The sequence below is a fragment of the Salminus brasiliensis genome, chromosome 9 (assembly GCF_030463535.1).
Source record: "Salminus brasiliensis chromosome 9, fSalBra1.hap2, whole genome shotgun sequence".
NCBI classification, from domain to species: Eukaryota; Metazoa; Chordata; class Actinopteri; order Characiformes; family Bryconidae; genus Salminus; species Salminus brasiliensis.
The window spans coordinates 9,080,482-9,103,121 of NC_132886.1; the positions used below are offsets into that span (position 1 = coordinate 9,080,482).

Below are 22,640 nucleotides of genomic sequence, written 5' to 3' on the forward strand. Positions count from 1 at the left end.
GACGAAAGTGTTATTACAGACTTCTATTACCAGAGAATAGCCCTATCAGCCTATACAGAAGCCCCTGTAGTTACTGAGTACTACACCTTAGTGTGTGATAAGCCTCAGAGTGTGGAGGGGTAAGACCTTTAGAGGATTCTTCATGCGTACATCACTTTTACAAAAAAGGTTCTTCTATTAAATCACGCAAAGAGTCTTTCATAGCACCCTTATTTTTAAGAGCGCAAAACAATACTGGAACCCTTTTCAGTTTATAGAACAACACACACACACACACACACACACACACACACTAAGGCACACTAAAAAGAACAAGGGTTCTTTGAGAGATGTCAGAAAAACTGCTTTGGTGTGAGTGTGAAGATCTGTTTTTTCTGCACTCAGTTGTGAGCATCTATTGTTCTCAGAAACCCACAGACACCATAATGCCTTAACAAGGTGTTTAAAACACAATATGGACAAAAATATTGGGACCCCTGTTCATTCATTGCTTTTCTAAAATCAAAGGTATTAAAAAGAGTCTCTTACTCTACTAAAAAGAGTAACTGTCTCAACTGTCCAGCGAATGCTGGACTCAATTCATCCCAAAAGTACTGAATGGAGAACCAACCATCATTCCAGTGAACACAGGTTCCACTTTCTGTGCTCCAGAGAGTCCTATCCTAAGCTGTGTGTGTTCATTCGCACATCTGTGTCATCGATGGATCCAACTTAAAGTAGCTGAATGTATTCATTAGAAGGGATGTCCACAAACATTTGGGCATACAGTGTCTCGTCAAGAACCACCCTATGTTGTTGATCTCTGTTAATCAGCAGGTTCTGAAACCTACCACACCTACTTGATTTCACACTGTACTTGTTTGCTGCTTTTTCTCTTTGCATGAATTTAAAAAGAAAATGCTTTGAAGCCAAGCTGGTTCCATATAAGTGCAACTAGACTAGTTTTTAAGACTGTGTTTGTTTGGTCAGTCAAATTCCTATATGATAGGCCCTCAAACTAAGGCTGGCATTGTGTCAGTTAAGTGTGCTTGAATGCAGCAACAACAACCGGCGCAACAACTATTTTCTACGGTTAAGTTTAGACTGCACTGACGCACCAGTTTGATAGTACATTGTGGGGTTGCAGCACTGAAGAATATATTAAATGTCACAATCAGGTATTTCATAAGAAAAAGGGTTCACACCAAGACTCTCTCTATTACACATAACTAGCATGCTGTAGAACTGTAGCAAACCACATCCCAAATGACTGAGTGGTTTGAGTGGGTATGCTTCGTTTGTAAAACCCTGCTGTTAGAACTGACTTACTTTACCTGAGGATTAAGGAGTATTCCCACTCATCAAATGGAAACAGAGGAAATGACAGTGGCTGGACAAGCGCTCACGATTCTCCTCCACGAATCGGAGACCTTTCATTTGTTTTCAAGCAAAAAAGACTTTATAAGCTTTATAAACAGACTCACCATAGACCGTCAGACTGGTTGTCTTTGTTGGCAGCTGGTCTCCAGTTTTATCTGCAATAATGGAGTATCTTCCAGAGTCTCTGAGCTGAAGATCTGTCACTTCTACACTGAGATTCTCATTGTCCATCTTTAATCTTCCACTGAACTGCAGTTCATTAGTAATGCGGATTTGTCCATTTCTATATGATGCAAATGTGCTTCCTTCATATTTCCACTGAGCGTATGAGACTGTTTCTTTAGGATATCCGAGTGGTAAAATGAGGGAACTCCCAGCAGCTCTGCGCTCTGTGCTCTCCTCAGCCAGAACACTCAAACCTGCAGCAAAGAGATCATTTATCACATTAGATATCACATTAATCATGAAACTAAGGGTATTTCTTTAACTTATTTGTGTTTCTATAAGCATATTACTATGGTACCAGTGACTGCTAAAGCTGCGGATTCTGTGTTACACTAATTATAATTTTCCATATAAGGAAAGGTCTGAATTTCCTTTCTTCAGAGAGTCATTAAGAAGAGAAGACATTTACATGGCCCTTTTCCTGCATTAAAGTAATTCAGTTTACATAGCTTTATGTTAACTACGTTTAACTGATGGTATTCTATATACTTACCGATATACAGTATATAATATACAATACTACTTATATAGAGAGCTGGTATACTGTAGCTCATAGTACACTCTTCAATATAAAGATGCTACAAAGGGTCCTTTGAGCAATGCCAATGAAGAACCAGGTTTGGCTCCATGAAGAAGCATGTTTGTCATAGAGACGTGTGAGTTTGAAGAACCTTTAAAAGACCCAAAAAACTTTCCCTTGATGCGAAGGTTCTTTATCAATTTAAAGGTCACATCTCTATTACAAAAAATGTTCTTTATAAGAAGCACATTTTTACTACTGGACGTTACATCAAACTCAACTAAACGTTGAAATTAATTTATATTCATTTAGAAAGAGGCATTTTTGTAACTTTTGTAGTTTTCAATGTCATCACAACCTCGTATCTCCATTTTTTTACATTTCATTTTTTGACACAAAGTGAATCTGACAGTTGTTTCACAACTTCATAATGAATGGATCAATAGAAATGCTCCAAACTGACTGGGAATAAAAACTTATACATTGACAACCATTGAAAGTTAAGAAGGTTTCTTGCGTCTCCTGTAAAGTTGACTTTTTGGAGACTTCTACAAGAATTTTTGCGTGTACTTGCTGTAGAACTCCCTCTGCCACTACTTGCATTTTGCTTACCAAGCTAAGAATAAGGAAGTCCACTATGTATCTCAATCGCTATGAATATTCAACTGTTGACATAAAGAGCTGTATTCATTTATGTACTTACCATAACTGAGAACAAGCAGCACTGCTCCAGAGTATAAAACATGGTATCCATGAAAAGTTCTCATGGCTGGTTATGACTGGACTTGACGAGTGTTTCCTTCTGCAGCAGTCTGAGGGTGTTGACTCGACACTACAGAAAGGGGGCTAAGGAAGGGAAAAAAACACTTCCTCACACTGTAGGACCGTTGTCTCTAAATCTAAAAATATGTGCTGTAGGTGGTTGAAAAGCAGTCAGCAAGTTGTCAGCAAGAAATGTGGGGTATTATATACAAAGTTCTCATATGGTCTTTTCTGAAAGCGCATGTGGTTTGGAGGTTTCTTACTTCTCGCTAGCTGTGAGAGCTGTGTACCTATGCCGCTCACCGTGGTTCGTCTCAGGCTCTTTGTCTTTGCTCTACTTGTTCTTTCACTGTGAGCAGTGCGCTCTCCTAAAAGTGGATAAAAACTTGAATGCACTTATTGAGTGAATTCCCTGGTTTACATATATAGGCCATCTCTCTCTCTTCTGAACCTTAATTGGTGTTTCTTTAATTGGTGTTTCCACATTTAGAATTCCAGGCACAGAACACTGACGGCCTTCCTGTCCGACTGCCAGTAACTCTCCACCTCATCAGCATGCAAAGACAAAGTGAAAAAGTGGTCAAATCTGTAGATGAGGAAGTGCAGCATACATCATTCTTTTCCAAGGTAGTTTCCTGGGCCTCAGAGAGACGCCCACTGGCGCAGACCTGTCAGCAACCCTGCTGCTGTGTTTTGACAGTGCTGACAAATGGAAAGTGAAGCTCAGAACCGGTCTGAACTTGGTGCATCTAGCAGCAGTGGACACAGCAGGGGCGTTCTGCTGTGCCATCTCCTGTTGTGGGCTGCTGAAGCTCACTGAAGGCTTTACGCACCAGCTCAGACAATACACATGTAGGTTGCTGTCAAATTAAGGGAAATACTTGAATGAATGAATGAGTGGAGAAACAAGCGCAAGACTACTGCACACCATTGCACTGTATGTCCAAATGTTTGTGGACACCCCTTTAAAGGAAAAAAATTCAGCTACTTTTAAAAATGCACCAATTGCTCACATAGAAATGCAAATTCACACACACACACAGCTGTCTAGTCCATGTACTGAAGTAGAGAAGTATTGCCAATAGAATAAGCATTAACATATCATCATAAAGTCAGGCATGGGGTAATGGGGTAGAAATCTCCCAGCATTAAGCTGTGGAGCAGTGATTTCAGCAAAGAACTGTGTTCTCTGGACCAATGGTCCTCTATGCAATACTTCTGGGATGAGTTGGGGAGTTGAGGATGAGTTGGAGTGGTAATCATCCAAACATTTGGTGGTTGGAGGTTTGGTGTGTCTTAACCCACTTAAAAGTCCTCACAGATCTCCTTTACCAACATGGTTTATCAGTCTTTAGGGAACTAAAAGTGATTATTCTATGGTTTTTCTCAAAGAACACTTTGTACCACCTTATTTTTAGGAGCGTACTGCCAGTATAATTGGCCTGAGAAGCATGGACTTCTACTATATATATAAATAATGCAGTGGAAACAGTGCAGTACAAATTCTCATTCTTTGTCATTTCCCCAACTTTCACTAAATTTAAATAAAAGAAGAACCATCAGGGCAGTTTAGAAAGTACCCCTTTAAAATCCCAATGATTTGGATAAAAGATGTAAAGAGGCCCCAAAAATCAAAGTTAACTTTTAAAAAATGAATATAAAAGTAATAAAAAGGTAAAAAGATACGACACAAATTCCTCTTCATAAACACTCAACTTCAACATCAACTCAAAGCAAAAATGATTCAATAGGACAAAAATGAGTCACTGTCACTCCATTAGCATTTTCACTCACAAGCACTATAACTTGGGGCTGCCCCCTGCATCACCCTGGATTTCTTGACCACCCCTCCCTCACAAACCTTAAATAAACACTTAGCTTCTTACAGTCAGTTCCTGATCAGTGTGTTGTTTTTGGGGGGATCTGATTTGTGTTCATTCAGCTCTTTATCTCCTTGTTCAGCTACTTTAAGTTGCAGACATTGTGAGCACAGGCATGCAAATGCACTCACACACACACACACACACACACACACACACACACACACACACACACATAGACAGCTTGTCTAGTTTCTATAGAGAAGTACTGCCAATAGAATAGGACTCTCTGGAGCAGAAAACATTAACCTATTGGCACCATGCCTAATCTTAGGGCTAGAGGCGTATGAAGCTCTCCAAAATTCAGCCAACATCATGACTTCACTAATGCTCTTGTTGCAGAATGCAATCAAATCCTCACAGCAATGCTCCAAAATCAGTTATTCCAACAAAAGCAGGATAACCCCCCCCCAAAAAAAAAACAAAAAACAAAAAATCAAACTTGATTTCAGAAGCAACTTGACTTAGCAGGTGTCCCAATACTTTTGTCCAAATAATGTATATTCTCCATGTCTAAAACTGTAGTTCCACAGTCTGGTTGATCCAGATATCTGACATTACGCAACAATCGCTCCACAGCCTGGTGTTGTTAAGAGAAGGAGGGGTTCCCCTTTTGAGTATGTGTTCCTCTTAAAGTTCCTCATTCGTTCCTCATTCCCTCAAACCTACTGCTTTCAGCCTGTTAACCTTGCCTCACTGATTCATTTAGACCTGGGATTTCTAGAATGTACTTTAGGATTTATTGAAATATTTGTTGAAAAACCTTATGAAATGACTGACTGAATGAACTGCATTAAGCTGTTCTTCACTGGAACAGCAAGACACTATAAGCATGGCCAAGGAAGGCCAAGAATAACCTTGTCTATCAACCCATGTGCAGCAAATCTATCTACAGAAACCACCAGCTCAGACGCTCAGATAACAACCATCTGATACACTTTCTGAATTCCTTCCGACCACTAGTTAATATTCTTTGTACAACATTCTCTTCAGAGGTTGCTACAGCTCTCATGACGTTCCTTGTTATTATGAAACCATTTTCTATAAACTCCAAGCAAAAAAAACCCAAAAAACTAAAACCTAAATGTGTACAGTACTACCAAAGTAAAAAAAAAAAAAGGTAAAGGTGCACATATTTGTACAGCAAAATGTGTCCTTCACATTTATCCCATCTGTGGTAGTGAACACACACACCACCCAGAGCGGTGGGCAGCCAACTCCAGCGCCCGTGGAGCAGAGAGGGTAAAGGGCCTTGCTCAAGGGCCCAACAGTGGCAGTTTGCCAAGCCCAGGAATCAAACCCTGTTATCGATAGCTCGGCGCTCTAACCGCTGAGCCACCACTGCCCCAGTGGAGATACAACCATTTTAAAAGTCTTTTAAAGATGTTCCTCGTATTTGAAGAACGTGTTATCCAGACAAAGAACCATTTAAGGATGTAAATGGTTCTCTGATTTAGTATGTTTTTTATGGAACCAATTATTAGAGAACTCTTGAAGAACCTCTTTTTATTAGATGTAGAGATCCAGTGATTTTTGGATGATCTAAAACTAGGCAAATGTGCATATCATCTAAACCCTTCTTAATATTCTGGATGCAACATCTGGATACAATTCAGTACCTCAGAACAGCTCTTGGTGTAGCTTGGAATGTGAATTCCAGAGTGGGAAGGACATGATATTATCATTGTTATATAACTTCTTCAGTACATTTCAAAGGATTTGTTTAAAATACATAGAGAAGAAAAATTAGGACCAGAAAGTAAAAAGTATTTCTGTATCTCTACAAACACATAGGATTAATTATCCTGTCAGCAGGTAAGGAAGACCCCATCCATGTCCATGACCTTGATGTTGCTTTCCCTGGCAGCGTGGCTCTGAGGATTTCTAGCTTTCTAGCCAAACGCCTGATATCTCTGCTTCCTATAGTCTTTAGATCAGTCTCTTCTCATAATAAGCTGGAAGTGTCATCTGAACGTGTAAAATGGAGCCATCAAAAAAGAAAAAAAATTGGAGAAGGCCCCTTTTAGAAGCGCCTCCTTCTTCTTGTCAAACTTCCTATCAATTTCCATCTCTACCTTCTGTTTCCTGTCACAGTTTCCTGTTCAGCCCTTGTTACAATGAGCAGACTCACGCGTTACAGTAGAATATTTCAAACCTAGAACGGAAATGATGTCATGATTGGATTTTTTTTTTTAATCTGCATGGAAGAAACACATTTGATGAGAAGAGTCGTCTATTCTTATTTGGGACTTTTATGTGACTTAACTGACTGAGAGTTCTCATTATTCCCAACTAATGCTCTTTATCTAGCTTAGGATGAACTGGAATTTAGGAAGAAATTGTATTGTCATTGTACACGACACCACTGCAACTTCCTGAGTATGAGGGGTAGTTTTAGTCAGAAATGAATCAAATGAGTCATATTGACTAAGCTTAAGACATGCCAGGTTCTATTAACCCTTTTCTTTGGTAATAGAAGTCTGTAATAACACCTTCGGCCCACCAGTGGCTGTTTAGGGGGTTAATGCTGAAATTAAAAAGATGGAGGCACAGGCCGATTTAGCCACGACTAATCTGCTACATACACTCTTATACCAGAGGGTTATTCGAGGGCTCTTCAATAAATGCAATGGTTCTTCGACAAAAGTATTGGGTCATTAATTATCCTGTCAGCAGGTAAGGAAGACTCCATCCATGTCCATGACCTTGATGTTGCTTTCCCTGGCAACGTGGCTCTGAGGATTTCTAGCTTTCTAGCCAAACACCTGATATCTCTGCTTCCTATAGTCTTTAGATCAGTCTCTTCTCATAATAAGCTGGAAGTGTCATCTGAACGTGCAAAATGGAGCCATCAAAAAAGAAAAAAAATTGGAGAAGGCCCCTTTTAGAAGCGCCTCCTTCTTCTTGTCAAACTTTCTATCAATTTCCATCTCTACCTTCTGTTTCCTGTCACAGTTTCCAATGGTTCTTCGACAAAAGTATTGGGTCAGCCTTTTGATGCATTGTTTCAGAGTTTACCCTGCTTTTGTTGGAGTAACTGTCTCTACTGTCCAAGGAAAAAAAACTTTCTACTATATTGTGGAGCACTGCTGTGAGGATTTGATTTGATTGCATTCAACAACAAGGGTGTTAGTGAGGTCGGGACGTTGGATGATCACCATCCCAGCTCATCTCCAACTCTCCAACTCATCCCAAATGTAATCATTCGCTCCACAGCTCAATGCTGGGGGGCTTTATACCCCTCTAGCCCACGCCTGGCATTAGGCATGGTGTCAATAGGTTCATTCACATGCTCTTCAAGCCCCCAGAGAAGGATGTTTTCCTGTTTGAAAACAGTCTGAAACTTCTCACATTTCTGAAATTCAGCTTCTGAGAAACAACCCTCTTACTGTGATCAACATATTGCTTCACCAGCGGTTTAGATCTTTTGGTTCAGACTGATTTCACCTCAGTCTCAGCTGAATAGGGTTCATATAAGAAAGTGCAAGAACTCCTTATTTATTGTATAGATCTCTTCTACATTTCAGAAATCGCTCAGCGGTCTGTCAGAGCCGCATGCTTCTCTCATTTGTGCCCACAACCTCATACGATGTTGTTGATTTCCTCTATACTCCTAAATGGTGTTTAGAAGAATGAAAAAAGACATGAAAGTCATGAAAACAGTATTGAGGTCTGCTCTATTTCTCTTTAAAAAAGTAAAGAAAAAGATTAAAAAGAAGTCATTTCTCTTCCAGGCCCGCTAAACCACTTGATCTGGTTATATATACGCAGGTTACCGTTTGCAGGATGCAGGTGCTGTCCCTGGGACCATATTTATAATCATCATCATCTCTATTTTAAACTCTAGGATGATCTGCTATGATACCATGTGTAGATAGACGGGTATATTTATCTCATCACCAATTCCTGCAGAGAATTCTAAATGTTTGTGGACCACTCATTCCACCCCTTAGTCACCTTAATGCTTTGTGCACTCATATGTATTATCCTGTACATGTCAAAGACCATCAGTAGCTTTTTTTAGGCAGCTTTTTACTTTTATTATGAGTTTGAGCTTTTAATCCAATCTGCACTCTTCCTATTGTCGTTCCATTACCTGGTGGTGATTGAAGAAGGACGTGTTCCTGTCTTCATATGTGGTTTCACTGACACTGTCAAATTTGGTTTAGACATTGTCTGGATTTGCAGATTTGCAACTGATGTTAAAGGTGCTACTGAAAGAAACAGAACTATTAAAAACTGCACCACCTAATGGTTGGAATGAGCCACTAGTTTTAAGCCTATCAGTGAGTGCAGTGGTTCTTAATATAAAGTTCTCAGTCTGTCCATGAAAGGCACACTTCTGCTTAAAACTACCTGATCGTTGCAGTTAGTTCTTGTTAAGACTATAATAAGAATAGACTGAAATGAATCATTTTCATTTAGGATTTATCACTGGGGGCAGACCTGTAGTATCATACCATACATCTCCTGGGGCCTGTGGTTGTGTGTTTAATCCCCAACCCTTGCTCTGGGTTCTGTCTTCAATGGGTTTCCTCCAGATACTATGGCAGGTGAATTGGCTTTAATTGTCCCTAGGTGTGAGTGAGTGGATGTGTGTGGTACCCTGCAAAGGACTGGACTGGCACCCCTGCCCAGGTGGTTTTCCTGCGTTGCGACCAGTGATACTGGGTAGGCTTTAGATGCACTTTGACCAAGCAGAAGTGGATAAGAAGATGGATGGATGGGTGGATGGATGTATAGCACATTTCTCAAAAAGGTAGCTTTGCAATGTGTTTGATCAATACACTGTGTCCGAATGTTTGTGGACACCCCTTCTAATAAATGCATTCACTACTACTTTAAGTGTAACCATAGGTGATACAGATTTGCAAATGCACATGCACACAAATGATCTATTCCCGGTAGAGAAGTACTGCCAATAGAATAGGACTCTCTGGAGTAGAGAGCACCATGCCTAATGCCAGGTATTGGCTAGAGAGGTATAAAGCCCCACCATTGAGCTGTGGAGCAGTGGAAGAACTGCGTTCTCTGGAATGATGGATGGAGCTCCCTCCAATACTTTTGGGATGATTTAGGGATTTGGGGATAAGGTGGAGTGGTGATCATCCAACATCCTGACCTCACTCAGCAAGTGAGGTCAGAAAATTGTAGAAAACCTTCCCTGGACAGTAGAAACCAGAAACAAGAAACAATGAATGAGCAGGTGTCCCAATACTTTTGTCCATATAATATAACAAACACTACAAAATAACACGTGAGGAGAAACCAATCTAGGTGCATTAATGTCTGAAACAGAGTCTAAAGAAAGAACGTGCACCAGTTGCAGCAGGAAGACGGGTTTTAATTGCCAGAATAGATCACAGAGACTTTGAGGGAGTATTGAAACTGTTATATTAAAAGCTCTGCACACCGAAGAAAGGCTAAAGTGGAACACCTACAGCAAACTGCTACCAGAGGACTAAGATTATGAGCTGGCGTGTGGTGTGGGGGTGGACAGTTTACAGTGTAAGAAGGGCAAGTCTGTGGATGGCTTAGTTATGAGAAGTAACTTGTACTGAATATGGAATAGAACAAGTAACCAGTACAGTTTATAAACAGTTTATACAGCTGCAATGTAGGAGTATTGGTTATTGCCAATGAGGAGTTGGTCTGTTGAGGAGTGTTAGCTGGAAGTCCACTGCAATAGTCCAGGCAGGAGCTGATACAGGATTCACTTTAGCAAATGAAGGGAGTAACCAAGGGTTATGTTTGGCCACTATATTCTACATTAGGGTTGTGTATTGGCAAGAACGTGGCAATATGTATCATGATACAGAGGCAGCGATTTAATATATTGTGATATATTGTGATACTGTAAGCAAGGACATATATTGAAAACTTTAGTGTTCGAAAAGTGTTGTACTTTTCATCCAATCAGAACAGTGAGATCTGAAGAGAACACATAAACACAACACTAAATGAACCACCTTGTCTGCCACCAATCTTTAAATGTAAACTATTAAATAAAATAATTAGTCTTTTTGAGAATTGATACAGTATTGCTAAACCTAATACTGAAATACTTTAATATCAATATTTTCTACATACTAATAACATACTATTACTAATAGTCAGAGATTAACACATCATTTTGTCTGTGTGTCATTAAACATGCATCTACTGCTCATTTTTAAACTAAGTTTAAAGGAAGTTCAGCAGTTTGCATGTCAGTGAGGTATGTGGTATACTAATGCCATGTCTCTCTCTTCTCTTTTTCTACATACCACCATAGGCAGAGTTGACTCAGGAGACATGGCAAGTTGTTGTCAAACTGTGTGAAAGTGACACAGTGAAGATTCTAGGCCACTGCAGGCCTAAAAACGTGGCTGAGGGTGACTGCTCCTGACGCCACTGCCATGCTCATTAGAGAAAAAACATGGACCTTATCTTTGTGGACTAAACTTAACCTGTAACACTTTGCCCACTTACTGTATGTCTGTTAACCTCATGGGTCTCAAAGAGGTGGCTAGGGACACGCATATCTCACTGATATATATAGCCTGGGAGATGAATACAAATACGAATACCTCAACATCACTGACCTCATCACTTGGTAAATCGACTAGCTTCTCAGTGACAGGGAGAGTGGTAACAGTTTGAGGGATGGAGGTATACGGCCAAATACAGAATACCTCCTCCAGAGTGCACACAAACTCTGGGTTTGACTGGAGTGAAAGTTCACCTTTTAATGTGACAGTGTCTCAAAAGCAAAACAGCCATAACAACATTGGGCAAGTCTCTGAATGCTCTTGAGTAGCCCAGCCGTAGCCCAGCCAAAGCCTAGATTTGTTGAATATCTGTGGAGAAACCTGAGGATGGCAGTATACAGATGCTCACCAACCAATCTGAGAGAGCTTGAGGGGCTTCACCCTGAAGAATGGGATAATCTGCCCAAATTCAGCTGTGCAAAGCTTCTAAATGTATCCAATAAGACTGTAATTGCAACCAAATGAGTTTCTAGAAAGTATTAAATAAAGAGTCTCAAAATAACTCTTTGCCTATGTATGTCTGTTAACCTCACAAGTGAAAGTCCACGGGCCAAAACATACACTGCTCCACAGCTCAGTGCTGGGAGCCTCTATACCCCTCTAGCCCATGCCAGGCATTAGGCATGGGGCATATAGGTTCATGCTTATCTGCTCCAGAGAGTCCTTTTCTGTTGCCAGTACTTCTCTACAGGGACTAGACAAGCTGTGTGTATATTTGTGCATTTGCACTTCTGTGTCAGCAAAGGGTGCATTCATCAAGTATTTGGACATATACTGTACCTCAACATCACTATGCTCATCACTTGGTGAAGCCACTTTTGTACTTTGAGGTACAATCACAGTTTGACCACTGTATAAAGTCATGTTTTAGTGAGAACAGTGATAGCTAACCAAAATGTAATCTGTCTCAAGTTCTCTCTACTAATAAAACCATGAATCAGATGACCCTGATCGCACCAGCAAACAAGACTTATTTACACTTCATTTGACCTGGGGTAGCCAACAAAAGGTTTTCCACTAGTATGAGGAACCCTTTAACCAGGCAAAGACCCTTTTCCCATTCCCAACCAATTCACTAATAAATTAAAAGTAAAATAAAGTCAATTACCAGCTATAATAAAATGTAATGAAAATGTACGTACGATTCGATCTTTGTTTGTTTGACACCTCCTAATGTGTTATAGTCAGCTTAATCTGATGTGTCAGTTATCAAGTTCCTTTATCAGCTTTCTTCTCTGTTTCCCTTCTAATGCTCTTGTAAAACTAAAGATAAGCTAACCTACAAGGCAAGCTAACACACTAACCACAATCCAACACACTAGCTATCAGCAAATATCAGCCATTGCATTAGTTCCACTAATATTAGTGCCTAATACTGAGTAGTAGCTCAAAGCTTGGGGGCTTTATACCCCTTTAGCCCATGCCTGGCATTAGACATGGCACCAATAGGTTCATATTTATCTGCTTCAGAAAGTCCTATTCTATTGGCTGAACTTCTCTACATGGACTAGACAAGCTGTGTGTGCATCTGCACATCTGTAGCTGAATGCATTTATAAGAAGTGGTATCCACAAACATTTAGTTTGGACATACAGTGTGCACTATGTGGTGAAGTGGTCTCTGGATACGTATGTGGGTATACAGTACTGTGCGTTCTAAGGGATCTCCATCTCAACACCTTCATGTTCATTCAAACACATTTCTGTTTTAACACATTGATCATTTTTGGTAAGTCCATTCATTCATGTACTACTGAATGCTTAAATGCTTCCTCTAAGTAATGGAGGCCCTCAGATTGAGCTTCAACTCTTGTAAATTGGAGGATAGTCTTATGTGCTATGTAGAACAGTTTCTTGCTTAAGACACAGAAACATCTTGAATTCAGTGTGTGGTCACTTACCAAAGCTCAACTAACCAAAACCGCCTGACATTACCATTACTTGCTGGCTTTTCTCGGTTGCGCAGTCGACAAGGGAGCCTGCTGTTTGTTAAAGTCGTGGGCTGCAGTGTGGTTCACGACGAGGCCTACTTTTGATGGTGAGACACTAAAATGCGAATGAGCATGTTGTGAACACATCACCACACCACAATTTTTTAAAAGTAAAGTAAGTCTCTAAGTAAATTCAAATTAGCTTAGCCAAACGTCCTCCTAACTTAACAACACATTTAACAGTAAGCTTTAAAAGCTATTAGTACAAGAGCTGCAGTTGCTCCCCCTCAGTTTCTTTGCTATTTATACCTTTCTGCAGGTAAGAACTTCCTATTCTCAGACTCTTGACCATGGCGGACTGACATGTTGACAGGATTTGAACTTATGACTTCTTATGTCTTTACAAGCAGGCAGTTAGACCACTGCACCATGCAATAGCTGTGAAATTACACTAGATAAAAACACACTTCTGACGAAAAAGTCTCACGTACTTTTTTTGTTCTCGCACACAAATACATACATGGTCTCACAGCTCTAGAGTGACGCAACAGTCTAACTGCTGCTCATCAAGTGTGAGAAGATCAAAAATTCAAATCCCAGCAAGAGCTCAGAGCTCTATCAACAAAAGCCCCCCAGTCACGGTCAGGAATAAACAGTACATAAAGTGAACGGCAGGAACACAGACTAAACATCGTACACAATAATATAATAATATTTAATAATTTAATAATTTAATTGCAGCTCATTTACTAATATTTTTGGAGGCTCAGCTCAATATGCACTGTTGACTAAACTGAGAAACAGAGCAAGCAAATGTGAATTAGGAGAACGTTAGATGGAACTAAGTGTAGTTTCATGTTAATGTCGTTTGGCTTTAGTTTTTTTTATATAGTTTAACAGTCACTACCATAAACAGATAACTGTAAAATCTCAGAGGATCTTAGAGGGAAGAAAATCATTTCTTATTTTAAATGTATCAAGCATCTCAGAAGAAGATCAGGCCATATCAGTCCATGTATTCATAAAAACTGATGAATTATTTGGTAAATCTAGGCCATATTTTGCCATAGTTCAACATAATACCTGGCTCAGCATCACATAAAATCATTTTAACTAATAGTGTGATATATAAACGTGAAGAATCTCTACAGATTTGAAAATGCTGAGGGATAAGAGTGTGTGGTGCTGTTACATGAATGTAGTTTATATTCATAATGTCTGGTTGTATTGAAAGCTGAACTTCAGGTTCATCTACTGATGACATGGTAAGGATTTCAGAGTCTTAGTGTTGAAGGAATCGCTATATCGATTTACCACTCCGTCACATGTTTTGAATATACAAGAGATACATTAAGGGAGCTTACAGCACTTCTGCACACTTATCAAAACACATGCAAATTCATATGACTAAAAAAATTAATAAAAATGTATTAGGATATATTATCTATTTGATAATATAAATAATAAAATAGATAGATAAATGAATAAAAAAGTATTAGGATATATTATCTATCTTCAAACCATTGATTCCTTACACTGCATACTAAACTCTGGAAGCCATGGGCCAGACCATATATAGGCTGAGGAACCACCCTTCCAAATTCAGAATGAGCATCTCCTTTTTGCCATTTTCACTCTTTGGCATAAAGTGAATCTGGCAGTTGTTCTTTCTTCACTGTGTCCAAATGTCATGATGAACGGACCAATAGAACCAAAATGACATAGAATAAAGTCTATGTACACTGAAAGTTAAGAATCGATTTCCTTCTCCTTTAAAGCTGCCATTTTCAAAATATGTGCATAATGAACCCCATTCAGCAAATGCACACACACACACAGCTTATCTAGTCCTTGCAGAGAAGGATTGCCAATACAATAGGACTCTCTGGATCAGATAAATATGAGCCTATTGACACCATACCTAATGCCAGGCTTGGGCTAGAGGGGTATAAAGCCCCCCAGCAGTTGTGGATGAGGTGGGGTGAGGTGGGACCTCACTAAAGCTCTAGTCCTACAGCAATCAAATCCTCACAGCAATACTCCTCCAAAATCTAGTTGCAAACCATCTTCCCTGAACAGTAGAGAGAGAGAGAGAGTTACTCTAATAAAAGCAGGGTAAACTCTTTTTTAATATACAATGAGTGAACAGGTGTCCCAATACTTTTGTCCATATAGTGTAAATGACATTTCTGACTTTTCTGTTAATATTCTTAACGAAAGGTTGCTCCACTATGTTTACTTTCTCAAACATACATGACTCTTCAACGCAAACCACATTTTCCAGAGTTAAAGTCTGAGGTTTGCTAAGTCCAACCACGCATTTCCTATTGATAAAGGCTGATTAAAAAAGTTATGCTGAGGCATGAGAGTACATGTGTTACTAATTAGGTCACAAATGTGCAACATTTTTAAGACCACCAGAGACTAGTGTTAAAGAAAAATGCAAAAGTTGCCCAGAATCACTTTGAAATGGCTTATTCTGACATGCAGTCAGTTTACAATCAGCTCTGAAACAGCTTCTTTCCCTAGGCCATTAGGCTACTGACAAGCCAAAAGCACAATATCTGTTTATAGCCATAGCCAATCACACACACACACACACACACACACACACACACACACACACATTTCACTTCAATCAGCACTATAGAACCCTAATGACAAACCACTCCGCACCTTTACCTACAATGGCACACTGTGCACCCTGCACTTCACCACCAAAAACTGTAACTAACAGCCCAGCCATGCTGCACACCACTAATACTCTTTGACTACATATATACTATTACTATTTGTATATACCAATGTGTATATCTATACATTTCATAAGCAATAACTGCTCAAATTAAGGATGTAATAAAACCTATAAAGATACTCTGTGCATTAACTAAGGGGCTGTATGCAGATGCCCTGAATAATCACACAGTATGCATTCTGAAGAACGCAGGGCCGCATTAATTATAGTATCATGGTCGACAGTTGTTTCCTCCTGCTGCAGCATTTGGAGAATGTTGACTCAACACTAGAGAAAGAGGGTTAAGTTAAGAAAGGAAAAAAAACACACTTCCTTACACTGGTCTATAAAATGAGACATGTGTGAGCCGATTGTCACAGGGTCTACACCACAACGATGTGGAGCATTATCTAGTCATACCAGTGTATGAGTCCTTCATGTGCATTGTTTGACAGTGTGTGCGGTTTAGGGGCTTTTTCAGGTCTCACTGATCGTATTTTTGCCGCCCACTGTGGTTCAACACAGACTTACAGCTAAATAAACTCAGTCAAAAAAAACCATGGAAACCAAGAGTAAAGCATTAACTTAACTCGCTGCTTCTCACATTGAGGTCTTTTCAGGTGAATGAGTAAGATATATATTAGTACATATAAGATATACATGTCTTTTCTGCTGTATGCATGGAGGCCTCCTGCTTTTAACTCATAGGCTTTAGTGGAGTTCAGAGTAACATCACCCTCTGCTGGTCAGAGAGTAAAATGCAGCTGCATCTTTTTTTTTTTATCTCAGTTAACATTTTGAACATTTTGATTAGGTTGATTATTCTGTTAATAACCCTGGATAAGTACTATTATGTATTTGTTGGTAATGAATTATTGTATGGAAATACTGAGTCCCACAAGGTTCTATTTTAGGGCCTATGAAACTGATAATTAAGAGTAATGCAGTGATGAGGATGATGAATTGAAGTGTAGGCAAACATACAGGGTTTAAGGACTAAGGATTTATTTATTGACTTGAACTTATTCAACACAGTTGTGGCCTGAATTGCTTTGGAGAATGATGTGCACTAAAACTAACACCTTGTTCCCCAATAGCCAGGTGTCAAAGCTGAATACGTCTTTCTCAGACATTATGGGTGTTCATTAACATGTTCATTTCTGCTTATGGGGATTATACCCTGTACAGTCTCTATCCTCTGCTTTAACACACTTGGTTCATATGACTAAAAAAATAAATAAAAATGTATTAGGATATATTATCTATCTTCAAACCATTGATTCCTTACACTGCATACTAAACTCTGAAAGCCATGGGCCAGACCATATATAGGCTGAGGAACCACCCTTCCAAATACAGAATGAGCATCTCCTTTTTGCCATTTTCACTCTTTGGCATAAAGTGAATCTTGCAGTTGTTCTTTCTTCACTGTGTCCAAATGTCATGATGAACGGACCAATAGAACCAAAATGACATAGAATAAAGTCTATGTACACTGAAAGTTAAGAATCGATTTCCTTCTCCTTTAAAGCTGCCATTTTAAAATATGTGCATAATGAACCCCATTCAGCAAATGCACACACACACAGCTTATCTAGTCCTTGCAGAGAAGGATTGCCAATACAATAGGACTCTCTGGATCAGATAAATATGAGCCTATTGACACCATACCTAATGCCAGGCTTGGGCTAGAGGGGTATAAAGCCCCCCAGCAGTTGTGGATGAGGTGGGTTGGCTATCACATCCAACATCCTGACCTCACTAAAGCTCTAGTCCTACAGCAATCAAATCCTCACAGCAATACTCCTCCAAAATCTAGTTGCAAACCATCTTCCCTGAACAGTAGAGAGAGAGAGGGTAAACTCTTTTTTAATATACAATGAGTGCATTAACTGAGGGGCTGTATGCAGATGCCCTGAATAATCATACAGAATGCATTCTGAAGAACGCAGGGCCGCATTAATTATAGTATCATGGTCGACAGTTGTTTCCTCCTGCTGCAGCATTTGGAGAATGTTGACTCAACACTAAAGAAAGAGGGTTAAGTTAAGAAAGGAAAAAAAACACACTTCCTCACACTGGTCTTTAAAATGAGACATGTGTGAGCCGATTGTCACAGGTCATAAAGGGTTTAGTATTCATCTAAAATTCTGTCACTCCAGTGACATCCAGTGGTCACAAAATGTCACCTCAATGACTGTAGCTCTGCTAGTAGTTATTTTATTTTGTCAAAATATAAAACATTGTTTTGTAAGTGAACAAATAATCGAAAGGAAAGATTAAACCTAAAATGTCTGCAATGTAAAATATGTCTTTCAGTTTATTTGACATATTTAACAAATTAGAAATAATCAGCAATTGAGTATTAATATGAGTATTAATATGTCTAGGAGTGTTTTCTCTGTAGATGATTTGAGCAGTTCAATCCAGAAAATCAACAAAACACATAATTTGACCAGAAACACTAAATATCCTGACCATCATATTAAATCATTAGTTATGCTCCTACTATTATGGATTAAAAGCCATGTGTTTTAAATTCTGTGCAAACACAGTTTCTGCAGACACAAGCAACCAGGACAGTAACTAGCATCACCCCCCCCCACACACACACACACACATACACAGACACACCCATCACATCATCATCAGAACTGTTTGTTTACTGTACACTTACTCATTCTACTACGACTCATTTGTTAGAATTATTTGGGTTATTATTTTTATTGTTAATAATACTTTTAATGCTGCATATTTTGCACTGTGCAATTTACACCTAACAACTCATCTCTACACTGCAATTAACACCAATGGAAAAAAAACTTTTATCTCCAAAATGACAACTTTACAGGAGAAGGAAAAACGCTTTATAACTTTCAATGGAAGTCAATGTACAAATATTTTATTTCAATTCATTTAAGAGCATTTCTATTGGTCCGGTCATCCAGAATTAATCCCACAGTGTTCAGAGCAGCTACAGGGTTCAAATGGACAAAAATGGAGACATTTGTTTTTCATTGGACAGCAGCGATGTATCTGTGCTTTATCTTTATATTTTATATACCTTATTATATCTTTTTCATGTGGGCAGGCAGTTCTCAAAGCACTTCACTGCTAGTTGTACTGTGTGTGACTATGCATGTGACGTTTTCTTTTTTACACTGACTTAATCAGCTAAATTCTGTCTTTAAATGTATAGAAGCACAAATACAGAAGAGCTGTAGTCATTTCTATCATTTATATGAATTTTTATTTAGTTCATTTTAGGACTCAAAAATATAAAAACATTAAGGGAGCTCAGTTAAAAAAGACAAAACTAAACAAATTGATTCCTGACTTAATAATGAATATGACAAAAATGCAATAAAAGATAAAAAGATAATGAAGACATGAGAAACAAATAAAGCATTGAAACATTATAAAATATTAGATAAAAGAAGACTCTAAACTAACCTGTGAATATAATAAAAACAGAATAAGAACATATATATATATATGAAAAAATGATAAGAATAAACAAATCTATAAAAAACAATACATTTAGAATAAAAATATAAAATTTAATTATTATTATTATTATTACTATTATTATTATTATTATTGTACAGCAGTAGACATTACATACTATGCAGTCTGCTAATTATGGCTATGCTAGAAGAGAAAACAAAACATCTAACATGTCTAAAAACCCACAAATAATATTATAAACTCTATAGAAAAATATAATTCTATTGTAAAAACAACAGTTATTGTTTTACTATTACTGTTTCATGCTGGTTTGCAGAGGCAGGTGTAAAAGCCTAACCTCACATTCACCTAAAATATTCTTACATCTGTTCAATAATGTAGAGATACTTGATGAAGAAAAAAAAAACAGCCTGAGTATAAATACTTAATAACTCACAGAAACTCACAGTAACTACCAGAACTGTTACAGAACAGAACTGCTGTGGAGCTTCTTACTCTCTCAGGCCTCCATCAGCACAGAAGCTGAAGAGTTGCTCTTTTTGAGGAACTCAAGAGTCAGAAGTGTAAGCATTCTCAGAGAAGTACAGATGCACCAACAAACCAGAAATTAAACACATAAAATGAATTATTAACCAAATGCTAATGACTGCAATGTAATTAAGCTAAAGATCCAATTAGATCCTCACTAATAGACAAACCTCTGTAAAGTTTACTTTAAGCACGTGCAACTAAACAGATGTATATAGCTACTGCCCTCTGCTGGTGTATTTCAAAGTTATTTCACTTCAACACTAATAAAGACAGAAACACTCTATAATTCATGAGTTTATCATAATCACTGAATAAGACTTAATGTTCCAGTAGAAATTAAGTTCACTGCTAAAGAAAGGAAGGCCTTCAGCAGCCATAACACTGTTTCAGTAATTCCTTCTTGAGGATTTAACAAGTTCAGCTTTCTTCATGGACCTACAACAGAAAACATTTATAGATTATTTTAATAATTTAATAATAATAAAGCATTTTATTAATTTAAGAGAAATGTTATTAAATAATAAATTATTTATGATGCTATTACTATTTGTACTACCCTTACTGTAACTGATGCTGCTGTTACTACTGCTACTAATATTAGTACTGCTGCTGCTGTTGCTGCTGCTACCACTACAGCTACTACTGCTACCAGGGGTAGAAGGGTTTTACAGATTACGTTACAGATTACTAATTACCTGTTTAAAAATGTAATTGTAATATAATCCAAATCATCACTGTATAAAAGTAACAATCATAAACCTGCATTTAAAACCAGATATTTAAATAAAGACTAAAGAAAAACATTACATATAAATTCACATCAAACCGCCCTGTGTTTCTACACCAAATATCAGACCATCTCCACATCTCTACTTCCAACAATCTTGTGTCCTCATAAAGCAAATCCTGTCTGCTAAACTATACATAACATTACTCCTGGAATAAAACCTTAGGTCCAAAAAGGGAACTTCAGAGAGAAAGGAAAAAAATATATATATATATTTTCAAAGTTAAAAAGACAAATAATAAAGTTATTATTCCAAGTATTTTGCATGATGTACATTGGTCCATTTATTAGGCAATGTTCAAACATCTGGCTAAAACAAACCAACACCAGCATGGATTCCATGTTTATTTAAATTGGTGCAGAGCACGCTATGCTGATTGCTGCACAGATAGAGTAACATCTTTATATGGAGGCAATGTGATGGTGTGGGGCGGCATCTCCTTTACTGGAAAAATGAGGCTCATCATCATTCGAGGCTCAATCTCAATGTACTAATATAGCTACTATTGCGGCTGCTACTACTACTACATCTACTACTGCTTCAAATAAAGCTACTACTTTCACTATTACTGCTACCACTACTTCTATTAGTAACACAGCTGCTACCACTGCTACCAGTCCTTCTATTGCTACTAAAGCTATTGCTGCTTCAGCTACTACTACTGCTACTACTACTACTACTACTACGACTACCCCTAGTGCTTCTACTGCTTCTACTCCTATTATAGCTATTGCTGCCTTTGCTACTACTACTACTGCTAATACTATTATTGCCTCCATGTACTACTACTACTACCCCTAGTGTTTCTATTCCTACTATCACTATTGCTGCTTCTGCTGCTACAACTACTGCTACTGCTACTACTACTACTACTACTACTACTGCTACTACTACTACTACTACTACTACTACTACTACTATTACTGCTACCACTACTTCTATTAGTAACACAGCTGCTACCACTGCTACCAGTCCTTCTATTGCTACTAAAGCTATTGCTGCTTCAGCTACTACTACTGCTACTACTACTACTACTACTACTACTACGACTACCCCTAGTGCTTCTACTGCTTCTACTCCTATTATAGCTATTGCTGCCTTTGCTACTACTACTACTGCTAATACTATTATTACTACAATTACTACTACTACCCCTAGTGTTTCTATTCCTACTATCATTATTGCTGCTTCTGCTGCTACAACTACTGCTACTGCTACTACTACTACTACTACTACTGCTAATACTATTATTACTACAATTACTACTACTACTACCCCTAGTGCTGCTATTCCTACTATCACTATTGCTGATTCTGCTGCTACAACTACTGCTACTACTACTACTGATATTACCCCTAGTGCTTCTACTGCTTCTACTCCTACTATAGCTATTGCTGCTTCTGCTGCTACAACTACTGCTACTGCTACTACTACTACTATTGATATTACCCCTAGTGCTTCTACTGCTTCTACTCTTATTATAGCTATTGCTGCCTCTGCTACTACTACTACTGCTAATACTATTATTACTACTACTGCTACTACTGTGTGCTTTGTGCTTCTACTCCTACTATTGCTATTGCTGCTTCTGGTACTACAACTACTGCTACTACTATTTTACTGCTACTACTACTTCTGCTACTACTAATATTACTACTATTACTGCTACTACCACTGCTGCTACTACTAATATTACTACTACTACTGCTTCTACCCCTAGAGCTTCTGTTGCTTCTACTATCGCTATTTCTGCTACTTTTACTACTATTACTGCTACTACTATTATTACTACTATCACTGCTACTACTACAGCTTCTACTGCTTCTACTACCACTACTACTGCTAGTATTACTGGTACTCTTACTACTACTACTAAAAAAGCCACTGCTAGTCCTACTATTGCTATTACCTGA

General features: G+C 38.4%; 2 protein-coding genes across 9 annotated transcripts in view; both read right to left on the reverse strand.

The window, feature by feature from the left end:
• Window positions 1-22,640, reverse strand: part of LOC140561985 (SLAM family member 8-like) — a 95,994-nt gene that overhangs the window by 6,761 nt on the left and 66,593 nt on the right. For 2 of the 3 annotated variants that reach the window (XM_072687326.1, XM_072687325.1), the window contains exon 2: window positions 1,464-1,778. In XM_072687326.1, the coding sequence (XP_072543427.1) occupies window positions 1,464-1,778 (315 nt within the window). Of the gene's footprint in view, window positions 1-1,463; window positions 1,779-2,807; window positions 2,920-22,640 lie in introns of those variants that run through there. The other variant, XM_072687327.1, reaches the window with a different exon arrangement.
• LOC140561982 (Fc receptor-like protein 5) overlaps window positions 19,386-22,640 on the reverse strand; it is a 50,225-nt gene continuing 46,970 nt past the window's right edge. For all 6 annotated transcript variants that reach the window (XM_072687318.1, XM_072687319.1, XM_072687315.1 and 3 more), the window contains one exon: window positions 19,386-20,374. The gene's annotated coding sequence lies outside the window, so the exon portion shown is untranslated. The remainder of the gene's footprint in view (window positions 20,375-22,640) is intronic.